This window comes from Lemur catta, chromosome 14 (genome assembly GCF_020740605.2).
Source record: "Lemur catta isolate mLemCat1 chromosome 14, mLemCat1.pri, whole genome shotgun sequence".
Taxonomy (NCBI): Eukaryota; Metazoa; Chordata; class Mammalia; order Primates; family Lemuridae; genus Lemur; species Lemur catta.
In genome coordinates, this window is record NC_059141.1 from 39,736,934 (window position 1) to 39,754,737 (window position 17,804).

The 17,804-nt window shown below is 41.9% G+C and overlaps 1 protein-coding gene across 2 annotated transcripts in view; it reads right to left on the minus strand.

The window, feature by feature from the left end:
* The window catches only part of FAM13C (family with sequence similarity 13 member C), a 112,006-nt gene that overhangs the window by 13,020 nt on the left and 81,182 nt on the right, over window positions 1–17,804 (minus strand). For both annotated transcript variants that reach the window (XM_045568794.1, XM_045568793.1), the window contains exons 7-10: window positions 10,766–10,976; window positions 9,421–9,559; window positions 4,627–4,708; window positions 3,003–3,214 (exon numbers count right to left, since the gene is read on the minus strand). In XM_045568794.1, the coding sequence (XP_045424750.1) occupies window positions 3,003–3,214; window positions 4,627–4,708; window positions 9,421–9,559; window positions 10,766–10,976 (644 nt within the window). The remainder of the gene's footprint in view (window positions 1–3,002; window positions 3,215–4,626; window positions 4,709–9,420; window positions 9,560–10,765; window positions 10,977–17,804) is intronic.

Genomic DNA, 17,804 nt, shown 5'->3' on the forward strand with positions numbered 1-17,804 from the left:
GCTCAGGAGATCGAGACCAGCCTGAGCAAGAGTGAGACCCCATCTCTACTAAACAATGGAAAGAAATTATCTGGCCAACTAAAAATATATGGAAAAAAATTAGCTGGGCATGGTGGCGCATGCCTGTAGTCCTAGCTACTCGAGAGGCTGAGGCAATAGAATTGCCTGAGCCCAGGAGTTTGAGGTTGCTGTGAGCTAGGAGAACGCCACAGCACTGTAGCCTGGGCAACAGAGCGAGACTCTTGTCTCAAAAAAAAAAAAAAAAAAACTATATATATATACACACATATATAAAATAATACAAATAATTGCCATATTCATACAGGATGACTTCGAAAGTACCCAGAGAGTTTTCTCTGATCTTCAGGCTCTTATTTCTGTGTACCAATTTGACTTAGATACCTCAGTAGGATGACTAACCATCCCAATTTGCCCAGGATTGAGGCATTTCCCCAGGACATAAGATTTTCAGTGCTAAAACCATGAAAGTCTTGGGCAAGTTGGGATGGTTGGTCACCCTATTCCTCAAAGATCTTAAACGTAATGTGTCCTAAACAGACCTTTTAAGTTTTCATCCCCATCCCTCAATCTGCACCTTCTCTAGTTTTCCCTATGTCAGTAAATGGATCCATCACCATCCTGGATTCTTCCTTTCCTTCACTTCCCCCATCTGATGCTTCAGCATGTCCTTTTGATTCAACCTCCAAAGTACACTTTGCATGTGTTCACTTCTTTCCGTCTCCAAGGCCATCATGATAATCCAAGCCACCCATTTCATTTCCCCTTTTCCACTTTTTTCCCCTGTGATTTATTCTCCACATTGAACAATCAGAAAGATCTTTTAAATATGAATCACGTCATGGCACTTTTCTGCTTAGAACCATTCCACAACTTCCCAATACTTTCCACAGCCTGTAAGGTCTTCTGTGATGGGTCCCAGTTCATCTCTCTTTGTCTCATGCCATCCTGTGTTCTAGGCCTCAAACCTGAGAATTCCAAGTGCAAAAGTTGCTCTTCCTTCCTTCAAGGCCTTCATACCTGCAATTCTGTCTAAAATGCTCTTTGCTCTTCTCTTGGCCCGCTAATTCTTCTTTAAATGTCACCTTCTTGGCCTTCCTAATCGCCTAATCTGAAGTAGAAACTATATCCATTATTTTCTGTCATATCACCTGATTAATTCCTTGCACAGTACTTACTGAAATCTTTAATGATTTCATTTCTTGAATTGTTTATTGCTTGTTTTATTCCCACTCCCAGGAGAACATGAGCTCCATGAGGGGCAGTGTCTCCCATGACTTCTCTATCTTGTTTATTTTTTATATTCATCTATTCTACTTCACAGCACACAGTAGGCATTCAAAGCTTTTTGCAAATGAATGATTGTCCACCAGTCACCAGGCATCTCCCTTATTGTCACAATAATTATATAAGTAGGTAATTAGAGATAAGGAAGTTGAATCTCAGAGTTTAGTTCACTTGCCATGTATACATGGTTAGGAAGTGGCTGGTTCAAGCACTGAGTCCTGTTTTAAGTCTTCTATACCAATCCCAACTCTCACTTCACTACCCTGGTTAATTGAACAGAACACAGAATTAGGAATCAGATATTGACCAAGATGCTTTCACAGATATGGTTAAAGTAACTGTAAAATACAGGAAAGAACCTCAGAAGCATTGAAGGATGGAAAAACGCTTACCTGATAACATGTGTGTGTATATACATACAGGTTGTCCACTGGCTATCGTGAAAGTCTAAAATCTTTAGTGGGGATGGGGATAGGTTAACCAAGTGGATGAAAACCTTCTATTCCTCCCTCATAACATAAACAGGTTTTTTTTTTTTTAAGCCTAAAGGTATTTCATATAAAGATAGAGGTGGCCCCAGGCCCATTTCTACTTGTGGATCACAAGTCCCAATGTAAAAGACTAATGCAGGGACATCTGGTGGGTTGAACCTTTTGAGATGTGGCTTATGTTGCCACCTTATTATTAAGACCAGGTAATGTACAATAGAACAGGTAAACGCAGCATTCTCCTCAAGAAGACAAAAGTTAAATGTGCTAGTTGATTCATTCATCTGTCCATTTGTCCATTAACCCAGCATTAATTCAATACCTACTACGTACAGGTTGAGGGATCATGAACAATAAAGAGTCCTTCCATGCAAGAAGCTTAAGGTGTAGTAAGAGAGACAGAAAATGGCACATAAGATAGTTGGAGTTATGATAGGGTAGCTACAACTCTTAATCAAGAACTGAAAGTCAACCAGACCACTCTGAGTTGAGACAGGAAGGACCACAGGAAAGTTTCCCTGGCATAAGTGAAATGGAAGCATATATATGCAGGACAAGGAGGGGATTAACCAGGTTAAATAATAATCACTCTTTTCTTCTTTATAAAATATAATAAATCTTTTCTTTGAGCTCCAGGCTCATATACCCAAATGCCTAATCAACAACTCTATCTGGATGTCTCACAGAGATTTCAAAACTAGGATGTCTAAAGCTGAAGTCTTGAGTTTCAACCTAACACTCCTAAGAAACACTATCTTATTCTTACATAAGATACCAAACCACTTTCCTTTCCATTTATACCTCATCCCTGCTTATTATTTTTTAATAAAACATGGGAAGGGGTTGTAACTGGAGCCCTTTCCTTTCAGATATTATGCTTATTCCCTAGTCTTAGGTTAGTTTGCTAATTTCAGGGGGGAAGTTGGGGGATAAAGGGATATGATATATCCCAGCATCTTTGCCATTTACTTTCCTTCCACTCTCAACAGTATAACCTCCAGAATGGTGTCACATCCTCAAATCATGTGGCAATACACATAGGTTATAGCCAGTAACCCACCAGAAACTCATCTGACTGAAATTTCCATGCCAGTCTCCTAAAGATGTTTATGTAGTGGCAAAGTGCTCTGACAAAGTGGTCAAACCTATGATCTCCCTGGCACTGTGTGGAGTGCTGGGGCCCTCAAATCACAAGATACGACAAGGTACCTTAGAATCCTCCTGTGGGGGAAGCTGCTCTCTCTTCTCCTTTAGGCATGTCAAGGCAGCATCTGGAGTCTCCTCTCCAGAGGAGCTTGGCTCAGGGCCTGCAGCTTCCGGCTTCCCATTCTCTCTGGGGACTGTGGGTTGTTCACAGGACAGGTTTCTAGGTGTGCCTTTGGGAGCACTCCCTTGTTCTTCTGACAGCTTCAGCTTTAGTTCTAAGAGAAATGCCATGAGTTAGCAAGAGCAAAGAGGACCCATTGGCCATAAAAAGAAGAGGGCCTTTCAAGAATTCCTTCCCCTGATGCCAAGTTGGTAGAAAGGAACAGTGCTAATGATGGCTTTCCATGGGGCAAGGGCAGACTTAATAGCCAGAGCCAATAGTATAACCAGGGCTCTCGAGGCTGGGATCTCAAGGAGGTAGAGGACATGTGTGGGAGTGATTAGATTTCAGAGAGGGGAAGTTTAGAGGAACACCAGTGGTACCTGGCCCCAAAGTTAACAACTTCTACCTACTGTAGCAGCTGACAGAGATTCATTTACTTAGGTTTGGAAAGTTGTTTGTTCATCAAGAGCCCTGTGGAAATGTAAGTACTTCTGTAGGGCATTCCACATGCAGATATCAGGGAAATAGAAGAGGGTATGGGAGAGGGAAGATGGGAGTGCCATCCCCAACCTGACAGTTGTCACAATTTTGTCTAATGCCAGCTTCTAAAATCCAGGAATCACCATCACTGAAATATGGCTTCATATAAATGTAGATAATTAAAAATAAAAAAGCCACCTGGGATTTATTAGGGAATTATATTTCAGAATATGGGAAGGGACTGGTTGCTTGAATGAGGCCATTTATATTGATTCCTTAATTTCATAGCTCATTTTCTTTGACGTTTGTTTTTTAGTTAGACTCTGGCTTGGTGTTTAAACACTGCATATTTTATAAACTTGCTACATCATTATCATTTAATACCACTGAATTAACACCCCCTTCTAGTTCTTTTTAATCACCATCCTTCCAGAAATTTGGAAAAACTCCCATGTCTCTAAGTATTGAAATTAGAGCATGGAGAGAGGAAGAAAATAATTTTTTATTGGTAAATAACAATAGTCCTTTAACAATGGATTTTAGAGTTAATACTCACACCACCGTCTGCAGAGGGGGACAGAGGAAGAAGAGCATTGGGCTGGAAGGCAGGAGAACCACGTTTCACACCTGGGTCACCACCTCCCAGCTACCTAACCTTCCCCTCTCTCTGGGCATAAATGTCCCTGAGCCATGCTATGGGGTATGGGGGAGTAAAGGATTTCTCAGGCCTCTTGTGTTTGACATCCAAGAATCCAGTAACCCAGGGAGGTCAGTGCTCCACATGTGGAAATGTTCGTGGCACTGAAGTGAATCATTCCACTTGGGAGCTGGAGGTCCTCAGTGTCTTTGTAAGGAGGTTTATTAAATGGAGCCAAACAATGAAGGACATCCAGGACCGTTTATTTCAAATGGGCCTCCAATCTAAGCAGGGAAACAAAGCTCAAGAGGGCACAGATGGACATGAATAAAAAAAAAAATTCTCTGAAGCACATTATCACTACTTTAACTGCTTCCTGAGGAAAGAGACCTTTGGCTGGCATTTACCTTTGAGCTGTTTACGACCTTTAGCCAAATCATTCATCCATTTCAGGACTTCAGGATTAGAAGTCTTGTCACCATGTGAAGGCTACCAAGGGAGGGAAAAAGGGGGTAGGAGGGAGAGGGAGGGAGAGAAAGAAAGAAAAGGAAAAATAAAATTTTTAAACAGCTGAGCCGCACAAAGACAGTTCAGGAACATATAAATCTGGGAGAGAAATTCAGGCGTGAAATCTCCAGCTGATGGAGTTGCTTCTGGAAAACACAGAAAACATTCTTGACCTCCTCTATGCTTTTATCCTTGCCATGGGCATTGCTTCTAAACACGCCTGGTCACCTAGCATTTTTCACACAGTCCTAACCATGCCAGTGCTCCTATAGTCTATCCCTCACTTGCCTTGCAGGCCCCCCACAGCCCACGCCCCGGTCCCAGGCCATTCACTGTAGCAATGCAGATGACTGCACTGCGTACTACCTTGCTTGTGGCTCACGCACATGGCCCATGACCACAACCTCTGCCGAGCAACACTGACAAAGTGGGAGATTTAGCTCGTCAGTCACATCCCCCAAGCTGGAGAAAGAGGACCCCAGAATCATTAAAACCTGACAGGAGTCCTGAGAAGTCAGTCTGTCAGGGGGATACCCCGATTTCCAACCCTCTATTTGTAGACTCAATATCCTACTGGGGCTGACATTAAAATGAAGCTTAATAGGTAAACTTGGGCAAATTATTTAGCCTCTCTTTTCCCCAGTCTCATGTATCAGATTAGGACTATAACACCATCCTCCTCATAGGGTTGCTGTGAGGGATTAATTAATATCTGAAAAGTACTGAAAACAGTTCCAGGTACATACCAAACACTATAGGAGTGTTAGCTAGAATTACAGATATTATTGTTATTACTATTACTAGCAGTAGTGGTAGTAATAGTAGTCAGTGTTCACTATCAGACCTTCAAAGGAATACTGAATATGTCTTCACTGACAAACGTACATACAGGTTATGCATGTCCTACAAGTAGTTAATCACACCTTAGATGTGGCGGTAAGAATATATTTTTTATTTTAAAAGGATTTGACTCGTCAATACAAGTCATTCACCTTGATTTCTGGATTTCTTCTCAGAGCACAAAAGTGCACTTTCTATAGAAAAGAGAAAGTAAGAGAGTAGGGTATCCAATCATATTGACCCTCCACCCCCACATATTAGTAAGAAACATTCTTAAGTCAAGGCTGCCATGGTAAGTTTAATGCAGGCTCAAGAAAATTAATGGCTACTTTGAGTTAAGGATATACAAGGAACTGTATAGTAAGGCTCAAGACGACATGATCGTAAACATACTAGCCTGAATTGTGTGCACTGTTAGTGACCAAATCTAGGGGCTCTGTCATGGTGAAGGGTCCACTAAATCCATGTGACCTCACCAGGTTGTTGGTGAGAGGGAGGCATAGGAAGATGGAAGACTTTTCAAGTTCAAAGGAAAAAACTACTTGTGTGACAAGATCATCACCGGTACATGGGGTTAGATACATTCATTGTGAAATACAAGGCATGGTTCTGTCAGTTATATAGTGATATAAAAGCCATAGTTTTTAAAATCAAGTTAGAAAAGAAGATTGAAGGAAAATAACTATGATTCTTTCTTAGGGGAGCTTGGATAGGAGACTATGGTTTCCATGAGGGAAATCCCTGGTTTCAGGACCATGGACGGTAACACGTGGGCACCAACCCCCACCTCCAAAACAGCTTAGCCTGGTCCTATCTATGGTCTTCTGGAATAGGGCACTGTACCCTTTTCTTGATATATAGTCTAGTACTTTGGCTTTGGGTAACAGTCTGGCTATCGGGACAATCAGTGTTTTACATCTGGTTTCTCAAAATCCTCAGAGAGTTCTCCAATCTGAGAACACATCTTGTTGAACAGTGCTCCACTGGATCTGCTCCACACAGTTAATTCTATCTTTTGAAATATGATAAAAACAAACACACACACACACAACCCTAAGACCCTAAGTCAGCGACTATGAAAGAAATGCGCTTTCACTACTGCACATAGGACATAGCAGAAATTTAAGGCTGGATTTTCTGACAAAATAATATAAAGCCGAAATCAGTTTCTGAAATGAATTTTTTCTTTTCCTACCCTTGGGGGAGCTGTTAAAAGAGGTTAAATAAAGCTCATATGGATGGCAGCTTTCAAATCACAGAAAGTTTTCATATACAAGCTGTGAGTTTTCAAGCCTTCTAACTTCTGGTTTTTACATAGTTTAGGTTTTATTCAGTACAATTGAAATGGGGTTCCTGATTCACACAGCTGAAGGTACCACTGGACCAGATTTGTGATCTGCTAAAGATGGTTTATAAGATACATCAGAAAGATTTCTGTATGGGTAATAATAAGACCAGAATTGGTTTTTTTGGCTAGGTCAATTTTTTTTTTCTATGTGATTCTGGGGGATTCACTTCTCCTCTTGGGGTCAGAAAAGGAGAAACACTTGGTTGATCCCTTCCAATTCTAATATTCTCTGATTCCACAAGTAGATATCTGGTTGAAGCAACCACCTCTGAGCCCATGAGGCCAATAATCAAATGCAAGATCAGATGTAGAGAATAAGCAGTTTGAGATAGGGATACAAAATGGTTCAACAGAGATGGAAAGATGTATGCTGTGCATGGGTATCAGCATAGCACAGAGCCCCAGCAGGGCTGGGATTCAAACATTGGCAGTGGGTGCTATGAACTCCACAGTCAGGCTGCCAGGAAGGGAAGCCTTACACACAGCAACCATTTAACACCCATTGACATGTCAAATGGTGCTGACATGTCAAACCTCTACCCATAGCCTGGCACCCTGACAGGAAGGGCAAGGGGAAGCCCCGTTTCCTGAGACATGTAAGATTCTGATTAGGTCAAAGACTTTTATGCACACTGAAGCAGCAGGCAGCAGTGCTCATGAAGCCTCCTTCTATTGCTCCCAAATCCCTCCTTCTGCATGTGTGAGTATTTATTAATACATGTGTGTGTGTGTGTGTGTGTGTGTGTGTGTGTGTGTGTGTGTGTGTGTGTGTGTGTTTCTGCCTGCTCTGGCTTTAAAGGTTCTCCAGACAAAGGCAAGTGGTGCCAGGAGAAATCTTCTTCCCAAACAGGCATCCAAGGTCTGTGACTGCAGGCAGAAAAATCCAATGGAGCATTAACATGAATAATTTTTCTTCATTTTCTGACAAGGCAGGACTGCCATGGGGTAGGCTGTTCAAGTGTTACTCATAGATTGAAAGATTGGTAATATTTAGGATCTCTTACTTCCTTTGTGCCAAACACTGTGATAAGCATTCTACTATGTCCTTCTCCTCATTTGCAAATCACAAACTTAAGAAGTCACTACTGATGTTGACTCCACTTTACAGATGGACAAACTGAGACCACTGAAGAAACTAAGGCCCCAAGGTAAGAAGGTTCCAGGTAAGAAGTGTTAACAGGCCCTGGGATTGGAGCACCTGGTTATTACTCTTAGTTTCCAATACAAAGACATCAAAGATCCAATAACACTCCAGCAGCAAGCAGGTGAAATCAGCTTCTCTCAGGGTATCTGGAGCTTTCAAAATGTAGACTTAAGAATTTTATTTCCACACTATTGCAGAATGTACCCATCTTTCATCCACTGCCCCAAGCCTAAGCTGATAGAACACAACTACATTAGGCAAGTTATAAGTCTTTACCTCTTCACTGGGCCTCGGTTTCCTTATCTATAAAGGCCTGGACTAATAGTGTGTGGAGCTGCTTCCTGCTCTGTACAAGACAGTAAGTAGCAATGACTGCCTGACACTGGGAAAGACAGGAATCTTCAACCCCTGACTAAGGTTGTCCTGAAAGCCAATCTGACTTTTTCCCCCATTTTTGCAAAGCTAAAACCGTACCTTACAACCTCTCTTTTAGTGAATTTGAGGCCACTGTAGGAAAAACAGGACGGGAAGAACAGAAGAGTGGAATATTACCCGCTCTTAACCTCCCTCCCCAGAACATATCCTACACTCACAGGAACTTTCTGATTGCCTCTGTACCAAGTGCTTAGTGAACCTTTAAATATTTCAAGATGTATGAGAGATTATTCCCTGTTCTCTTTTATTCTAATAACAAGCTGTTCTGGGCCCTCTGCCAAAGACCGAATTTATTTGTCCAATTCTATGTGAATATGGTTTTTCTCTATGCTGTGGTCACCATTAGAGAAAATAAAAGCAGCATTGGCCATCAAGACACTTACCCATGACTTTACTGTTTCTTACATGAGAAAAAATGTTTGTGGCATTGCAGTACCAGCATGAACTGATGGGATAGGATAGTTCAGGATGTTCTTATGAATGACCTTAAGAAACGTCACTCGAGAGGTCCCCACTTGTCAACTAGCAAGTACTTTAATGTCAAGAAACCATCTCCTTCATTCTGTTCCCCAACTGGAGATTGTGCTCTTGGGTCCTTAATAAGTTATTATCAAAATGCAATTGGGAAAAGATTTTTTAAAAAAATCAACCATAATTAAAAAGCTTTCAAAATTTTGGTCCTAGACAAACTAGTGATGATAAGGTTCCTTAGGGGAAAAAAAGATTAATCAAATAAGTTTGGAAATAAGAGCTGTAATCCACTCCTAGGAAATATCTTAGCAGAGATCAACTGACAGCAGGTGAGAAGACAGACCCAGGATGGGAGCTCAGTTTATAGTAAGTCCTGGGTTGGGCAATGGGAACAGAGCTGTCCCCTGGCAAAGAATATCTACACACCTCTAACACAGTCCACTCCAGGGTCCTTACCCGGTATTTCTTTTCTTGTTCAAATTTTTCCTCAAATTTCCGAATTTTCCGCTTGAGGCTCTGGATGTGCTTGGTGAGTTGGGTGATGGTCTGGGTCTCCTTACCCTCTCCACAGCCGCACCGCGAGGAGCTCCGGGGCCTGGGACGAGCACAGGGAGGAAGGAGCGTCAGCAACAGTGGTCTCCCAGTGAACACTGCTGCTGGTCTACACACCAAGATTCCTGGGTTATCAGAGAGGTCTGGAAGGCAGCTCATCATCTGAGCAGACTACCATGGTAGCATCTGCTCGATAATGGAGACCCCTGATCACAGAACCCCATTATGGGCAGATGTCATCAGGGACTTTAGTGTAAAATGGTAAAATGTCAAAATATTAGTCCAGGAAATATATTTCCTAAAGCTTAGAAAAGGCCAATTTAAGACCCGGAAGAAACAGCCCTGCTGAGGCCTTATGCTCAATAGGTTGCACGAGCCACACTTACCAACATTTTCGAGGAAGATTTAGGTGTGCGGTTAACTTTTCTTGACATAACAGAACCTTTGTTAATATAGTGAAAGGAATGGGCCCTTTCTCCACAAACAGTGTACACCATACCGCATGACACACATTTTACATGAAATAGCAATAATTCACCAACTCCCTCAAGTTCATTAATAGACGTCCATGAACCCACATTTGGATAAATTCAAGAATAATGGCGTAAATTCTGAGAGAGAAACTAGGGATTCCCTGGGCATATTTTTAACCAAACAATTCTCAGTCTTAGCTATATGTCAAAATTATCTGTGGAACTTAAACCACACATAGTTCCTCAACCTCACTCCAATCCCAAATGCAAATTCCAAATGGAGTGTGGGGGGCAGGCATCTGATACACATAATACACACACAAACACATAGTGTTGGGGGGATGGCTATTGTAAGCTACCACTTTTCTAGAATCTAAGAAAAACTTGAGGTGGACATCTCCCAAGTGTTCCCACAATACATCTGTTGATGCCACTGTTGTGCATGGAAAGAATGTCGAGTTCATCAAGAATGACAGTCCTGATATTTGCATGTACATACACTTACTCAGGATTCTGGGTATTTCACCACAAAATGTTCAAATGTGAGCCCCTGGGGCTGCCTGTCTTTTGTGACCATTTCCTCCTGGGATATTAAGACCCGAAACAGCATCCCCAACTAGAAAATATACTGATTTTTGCCATTTATCATTCTGGTCTTGCAGTTACATTAGGCAGGCATGTTTGCACTGTTTCAGACACACACTTCATTGTAGTTTGTAAATGTGGCATTTGAAAAAACTGTCTTAAATTAGGATAACAAAATGAGGCTTTCTCACATCATAAACTGCTGAGTGCTGGGTGGAGATGGGGCTGACTCAGGGTCTAGGTTGAATCTCTGGCTTTGGCTGAAGATGGAGCATCGGGGCGACAGCAGCGGGTTGTCGCCGTCGGTGATGTGATAGAGCAGCCTGCTGGTCCCCACTGACTGAAGGTCTTCTGGGGCACTGTCGGCTTCATTCTGCCCGTCTCTGTGGACTGGCACGGGGTCTGGGGAAACAACACAAATCACAAAGACTTAGAAGTGACAGAGGGCTTGAGACTGTCATGTTCCTAAATAAAGATCATAAACATTCATTATAATGGCTTGCTCTTTGTCATTTCTTCCTTCTGGGGATGTGAAAAGGTTTCAAAATACTGTCATGTTTGTTCTCACAGAACCTGGATGGAAAAGATTGCAAAGCCTCCAACAAAAAAAAATGGAAACAAATTATTTTGGGATGAGTTATACAGCCAGCGTAGCCCCAAACTGCAAAAATCCTCATTTTATTTCATAGTTTTTGCATACGTGTGAGGATATGTTACAAAGCATTAGAGTAAATAAAAGGAAAACAATAAAATGGAGCTGGAGCAAAAGATTACAGATTATGAGGAAGAAAAGGGATGACAGAACTGCCGGTGAAGGAAGGGAGAGAAGGGGGTGGGGAGGAAGAGAGTGGAAAAAACCCAGGAGGAAGAGGAGAAAGAGGAGTCCCCACAGAGAAAATTATTCCTCAATCATCAAAAATGATGGATAACTCTGCTTATCAATAAGGAATGACATTCAGAATATGCTAAGCGGAAACCACAAATTTCAAAACAAAACAGTAATGATTCCATTTTATATAAAAAGCATATGTTTATGTGTACAGATAAATGCACTAAAAGATAAAAGAAGTTACACAGCTACTACAAAGCATGATAGAATTGGGTGTAGGTCTGTTTTCTTCTCCAAAACTTTATGTAGCATTTTATTCTGGACTAAACCTGTGCCAAACCCCCTCCCCAGCCAGCTCTGTGCCTGAATTCTCACTGGGACCACCCCCCTCTGAAGTTAGCTCCCCACCCCAGGGTCAGTCCAGAAGGAGGTACGCTGTGCTGTGGAGGTGAGGGCAGGAGGCGGAGGTCTGCCAGCTGGGGATCATTAGCACACTGAGTCAGGCTGGCTGAGGAAGGGTCTCTCCACCCTGGGCTCTGTACACAGTTATTCCAGAAGCAGCCAAAACAAACCCCTCGATTTTGCCCTTCAGACAAGTCGAGACAAGCCAAGACTTTCTCTTACTCCTACTTCCCTAAAGAAAGGAAAACACAGCTTTTCTGGATGAATAAGCAGAATCAGAAAATACCGACATTAGGCTTTTCCAAAATAAACATTTGTCACGATTTGGTATCAGATGAATCTTAATCAGATTTAGAATGGCTCCTTGTTCTTTAGAGCCTGAAATGCAATTTGCTTTGTGTGACATCAAAGGTCTGATTAGGTCCTCCTGTGTTTTCCCTTGGCTTCTCCCCTGGTGGGTTGTAGACTAGGAGGGTAGACGATGCCCCCTGTTGTGTCTCTGAAGCTCCCTGACAGCGCTTCTGTCAGCAGCTGCAGCTCATCAGGAATGGATATGGTGAGGGCACGTGGGTGCAGGTGAGCAGGCAGTGCCTCAGCCCAAGGCAAAGTGGAAATAATTTACCCAAAAAACATTGTGGTTTGGCAGGAGCCCTCCAGAGTAACAGGAATGAGTTACTAACCAATAAATCGTAGCATATAATAATAATCACCTTCCAAATCCACCAGGGGTGTGTGGGTTACTCACCAAATTCTTAAACCATTAGGCTCTAAGAAGAAATGCATTTTATGCATGTTACCTATTTCTTAGAAGTATTTTTTAGTAATAATAACGGGGAAGAAAATAATCTTTAGCAAGCACATGGGACCACCATATTTTTACTGAAATGGGAAAGGTCTGAGACTTCAACCCTTCAGCTCAGCTGTGGCCCCAGGGTTAAAACTAACAGGAGTCTCTTGCTGTTTGGTGATGCCCAAATGGAAGCACTTGAGATCCTAGCCACATGACTAGGAAGCAGAGCCGGGGAAAAAGCTCAGTTTCTAAAGCCCACAGAATTCTAAAATATAACTGCATAGAATCACAGATCACTACAAATGGATTTTTTGGAACTGCATTGCAAGAGTAATTGTAAACCTCCATTGACATGGCATCTGTTTTCCCCTGGGCATTCGCATAATTTACCATGCTGCCTAATTAACACCCTAACCTCCTTTCCCTCCAATTCACTATTGAAGGAAGCTGTGGGCCAGAGAGGTCCCAAAGCAACCGGTTGAAAAATAACAGAGTCAAAAACTGGCAATTTGGTAGAGTTTCAGTTCTTTGTCCAAACTCACCATTTGTGTTGAGAAGGGGCTTAATTAAATCAGCAGGCACGTGTATTTGTCTGTGCACTTGTGTAGACAGAATTATTGAGGTCTTTGCTCAAAAGAGGCCAGTGTAGATCCAGAGCCAGCACTGCTGCTCTCCTGGGAAGAGCCCAGGCCACCCTTCCAGACCCAGCTCCCTGAGACAGGGACAAGCTGAAGGCAATATAAAACCAGCGTGGCTTTCGATGGTCCCCTGGGGACACATTATTTTTTCTTCCGGAGGAAGGGACAGTTTGCCTGGCCCATCACATGATGCAGCATGGTAGAGGAAGGGGCCAGTGAGGCAGGAGTGCCTATACTTCCATGGGGCCCCAGCCAGTTTTCCTGCCTCTCTCAGTTTCTTCGTTTGACATACCTTACTCACAGGGCAGTGATGAGAAAAATAAAAGATCTGCTGTACGACAGAATGCCTACACAGCAGTCCCCCCTTATCCACGGGATATGTTCCAAGAACCCCAGTGGATGCCTGAAACTGCAGATAGTACCAAACCCTACATATACCATGTTTTTTTCCTACACATACATTCCTATGACCAAGTTTATAGAGTAGGCACAGTAAGAGATTAGCAACAATAATAAAATAGAACAATTATAATAACATACTGTAAAAAAAAGTTACGTGAATGTGGTCTCTCTCTCAAAATATCTTACTGTACTGAACTGCAGGTAACAAACTGCTAAAAGCAAAGCCACAGCTAAGGAGGGACTGCCGTAGCTAACAATATTGTATTATATGCTTAAAATTGTTGAAAGCGTAGATCTCATAGAAAGTGTTCTTACCACAATAAAAAAAAATCTTTTTGCTTCTTTGTATTTTCTAAAATTTCTGTAACAACTATATCTTAATTTTACAAAAAAGAAAATATAAGACGTTAATTTAAAAAAAAAAAAAACATTCCTGAGAAGGGAAGTGAGAAACCCCCCTGGGGTGCACAATAGAAAGCAAAGATTGTAAGTGTGAATCGCAGGTCTACACTGGCTAAAGAGACTTTGGAAATGACGGACCTTTCTAAACTTTAGTTTCTTCATCTGTTAAATAGGAATAATAACGGTGCCTGGCTCACATGACTAAGTGAAGATGAAATGAAATAAAACTATATCCCTACAGAAGTTTTGCTGTATCTACAAAAACCTATTTTTTTTTACTTTATATAGGTATGTATTTTTTTATTTCAACCTAAAAGTTTTTTTTTTTAATTTCACCTTCATCCTAAGCAATGATGGCCAAAAAGTCATGAATTTGATGTACGAGTTAAATTTTTTTAAAACTGGTGCACATTAAAATATATTCCTCTTAAAATTGACCATGTTCACCCATGCATCCCTGTATAGCATATTTGGTGAAACATGAGGATAAGGCATAGACACTCCTAAACACAGTATCCATGAGAACCATCGTTTTCCTAATTATTATTACCAAAATAAAGATGTTGAATAATGTCTCCTCTTACTGCAGACCAACCTCACCAGGAATGTGAGCCAATGTATCCCTCAACATGTTGTCCCTCCTATCAGTCCTTATTTATAAATAAGTAAAAATAATAATCATCTCTAATATTTATGGAGTGACTCACTTTGTCCTCAATCTTGTTCTGAGAGTTTTGGCACGTATTTAATCTTCCAAACAACCATGTGAAGCTGGGAGTAATATGCTCTCCATTTTAATTCAGTAGGCAAGGTTGTATAACTGTACTAACTCCATTCAGGGAGGGTTTGACCAGTGTCTGAAGTAGAAGACTCCACATCCCTGACACTGGAAGCCTTGGTGTTTCCGGCAGCCCAGGTACTGAGCAGGACGGAACATGGAGAAGAAAAGTAATTATCATTGTGTGAAGGCCAAGAGACCACTTCTGATCTGGCTGCAACCCCAGGCAGAAGCATATGCTATATTACAGCTGTTAAATGAGTCAGTCAGATTTAAAAATGTATCTTTCTAATGTGAATTTTTAAAGCAATGCAAAATTTAAATACATCTCTATCTGCAAAAACTCGAGAGGGACTACTACGATTTGTGCATTTGTTAATTTGCTCTCTTGGGTTTGCCCATCATGGTGGGCTCATAGATAGCATTCAGGTACATTCCAAAATGCCAAACATCGGCCTTTGTTGGTTTTAAACGCTAAGTGATCCAAAAGCAAGTCCATGATTCTAATGAGGTTCAAGCCTCAGAGGTCTCAGCCAGTGTCTCTCAGGACAGATAACAGGGAGGATAACAGTGTCACACACAAAAAGAGGGCTATAAAAACAAAGGCAAAAAACAACCAAAAAACATCTAGTAGATATATGATGGGTTCTGTTTTAGGTATGTTGAATTTGGGTGCTTGAGGCACTAAAGGGTTAGCTACAGGGTCACGGGAGAGAGAACGTGGGTAAACCGAAGTCATCCCAATAACTGAGGCTGGGAAACAGAAGAGCTTGCTTGGCTGGAGACCACTGAGACAGGAGAAGCAGTATTGTCATGTTGGGTTGGGCGAGGCAGAAGCAGGAGCAGATGAAAAGGGGTTATGGGTAGGGGAGGCTGACCAAGCAGGGGGAGGTCAGCACTCCAAGCAGTCCTGTGTGCCAGCTCCTGTGATGGCCACCAGAAGTGACAGGGAGCTGGAGGGGTGGCCTTCACAACAGGCACCCTGCAAATCCCAAGAGGCAATCTGCCATCCTGGATAAAAGCGTGAGCTACAGGCTCAGCAAGACCCAGATTCAAGTCCCAGTTTTGCCACCTATGTGACCTGGGACGCATTACTTAATCTCTCTCAATCTCACTGAATTTGAGAAACAACCAAGGACAATGGCCAACGAACAGAATCTGATCTCTGAGAACATCCTTTTCCTTCCCTGTGTCACCGAGATGGAGCCAACTGCTCAGATAACAATCAGGCTGAGCAATGTCCCGCCCAGGGGGGTGCAGGGCTCTGTCTGAGCTGAGGGGCTCAGGAAGGAGTACACACCATCCATCACAATGTAGAAGATTCAGAAGCGTCCCCTAGGCTGACAGAGAAAGCTGCCTGCTGCGATGCCTGTTCCTTTTCAGCCTCATGGTCTCCCAGGTCTTCTAGTCCACTCCTGCACAATTGATCACCTCAGTAGTACAGCTGATAAAAATCTGCTATGAAGACGATGAGAGCCACATTCAAAAGAGAGTTTTCACTTATGGGCAGAAGTGCTTTGGGAAGCAGAAGGAACACTGAATACAGAAAGCAAACAGGAAGATGACTGAAGGGAATTCCAACCTTCAATGTGGATGGTACCTTTACCAAGCTGATCCAAAGTCAGTTAGGAAGCGTAGTCAAGAATTATTAATCTCGAGTGTCTGTTAGGTTGCCCAAATTAATCAATTCAGGCAAAGAAGTTGCATCAGCCACTCCACATACACAGAGCCACAGGACCAGATGATGCTCAGGGAACTGGAAGAGACAGGAGAGGTTGTCCCCCTTGGCCCCAGGCCTGGGAGGTGTCCAGAGCAGTGCCAGACACCAACCTTCTAGGCGTGCCGTCTGGTCACTTCCAGACTGTAGTCTTTAAGCATTCAAGGCCGATACCAAAATAACCCCAAAAAAGATATTTTTAAAATGACTATAATATATGGTAAACCTGTGTGCAAGGGAAAAGCGGTAAATAAGAACTCTCTGTACTATCTTCCCAACTTTTTGTAAACCTAAAACTGTTGTAAAAAAAAAAAATAAAGTCTATTAATCAAAAAAAAAAAAAAAATGACTTTAGGGCGACTGGGTTCTGGAGCCAGAGGCCTGGGCTTGGTCTGTGATACCACTTGCTCGCAGATGTGACATCCTTGGCCAGGCAAGCTTCTTCACATCCAGAACCCTCATTTGTAAAGAGTTGAGCACAAATAGAATGATGCATGTTAACATAGTACTTGGCCTGCCTTAAAAACTGAATTTAAAAAATTTCTAAAAATAATTTCCTGGCAATTTGGGCTGCAGGAATGATTTTTTTTTCTGTAGAATAGTTGAAAGAATGGCCTCAGAGAATTACACTGTCATCTATAAATTTTGAGATTTTTTAAATGCTTTCTTTTGAAAACAAGGGGTTAATGTGAAGCTCCCTCCCTCCTTCAGCAATTATGAAGATGGTTATAAAAGCATCAGTGAAAAATTATTAATAGTAAAGAACTTTTCTGACCAAGTTATGTCACAGGTTTAGCACAGGATAGATTTTATTGTAGCAAATGTAGTTTCAAGTTTAATAGGCGGTAATTATTCAGCCATCAGCTCTATAGATTATTGCTGTTATAAATTCCTTTTGCTTAAGGGAATTAGTGTAATGTCAATCATATGCAAGACTCTAGAGGGGACCTAGGGAATGAACAGTATGAAATGTCATTTCCTCACCCTGAAAGTAGTTAGAAATTGTAATAGAGTGGATATTCAAAGACAAATGTAAGCATTATCAACTGGAGGGAAGGTGGCATGAGTTCTGAGTACAGTTAGAATGCCCAGCTTCCAGCTTTTTAAATAATGACAGCTGACGTTTATTGTGCATTTACATGAGTGATGTGCTAAGAGCTTCATATGTATTAGGCCATGTCATTCTCACAACAATCCTAAGATACAGATAGTATGCTTTGTCTCATTTTAAAGGAACGAAATTTAGGCATGGAGAGATTAAATAACCTGCCC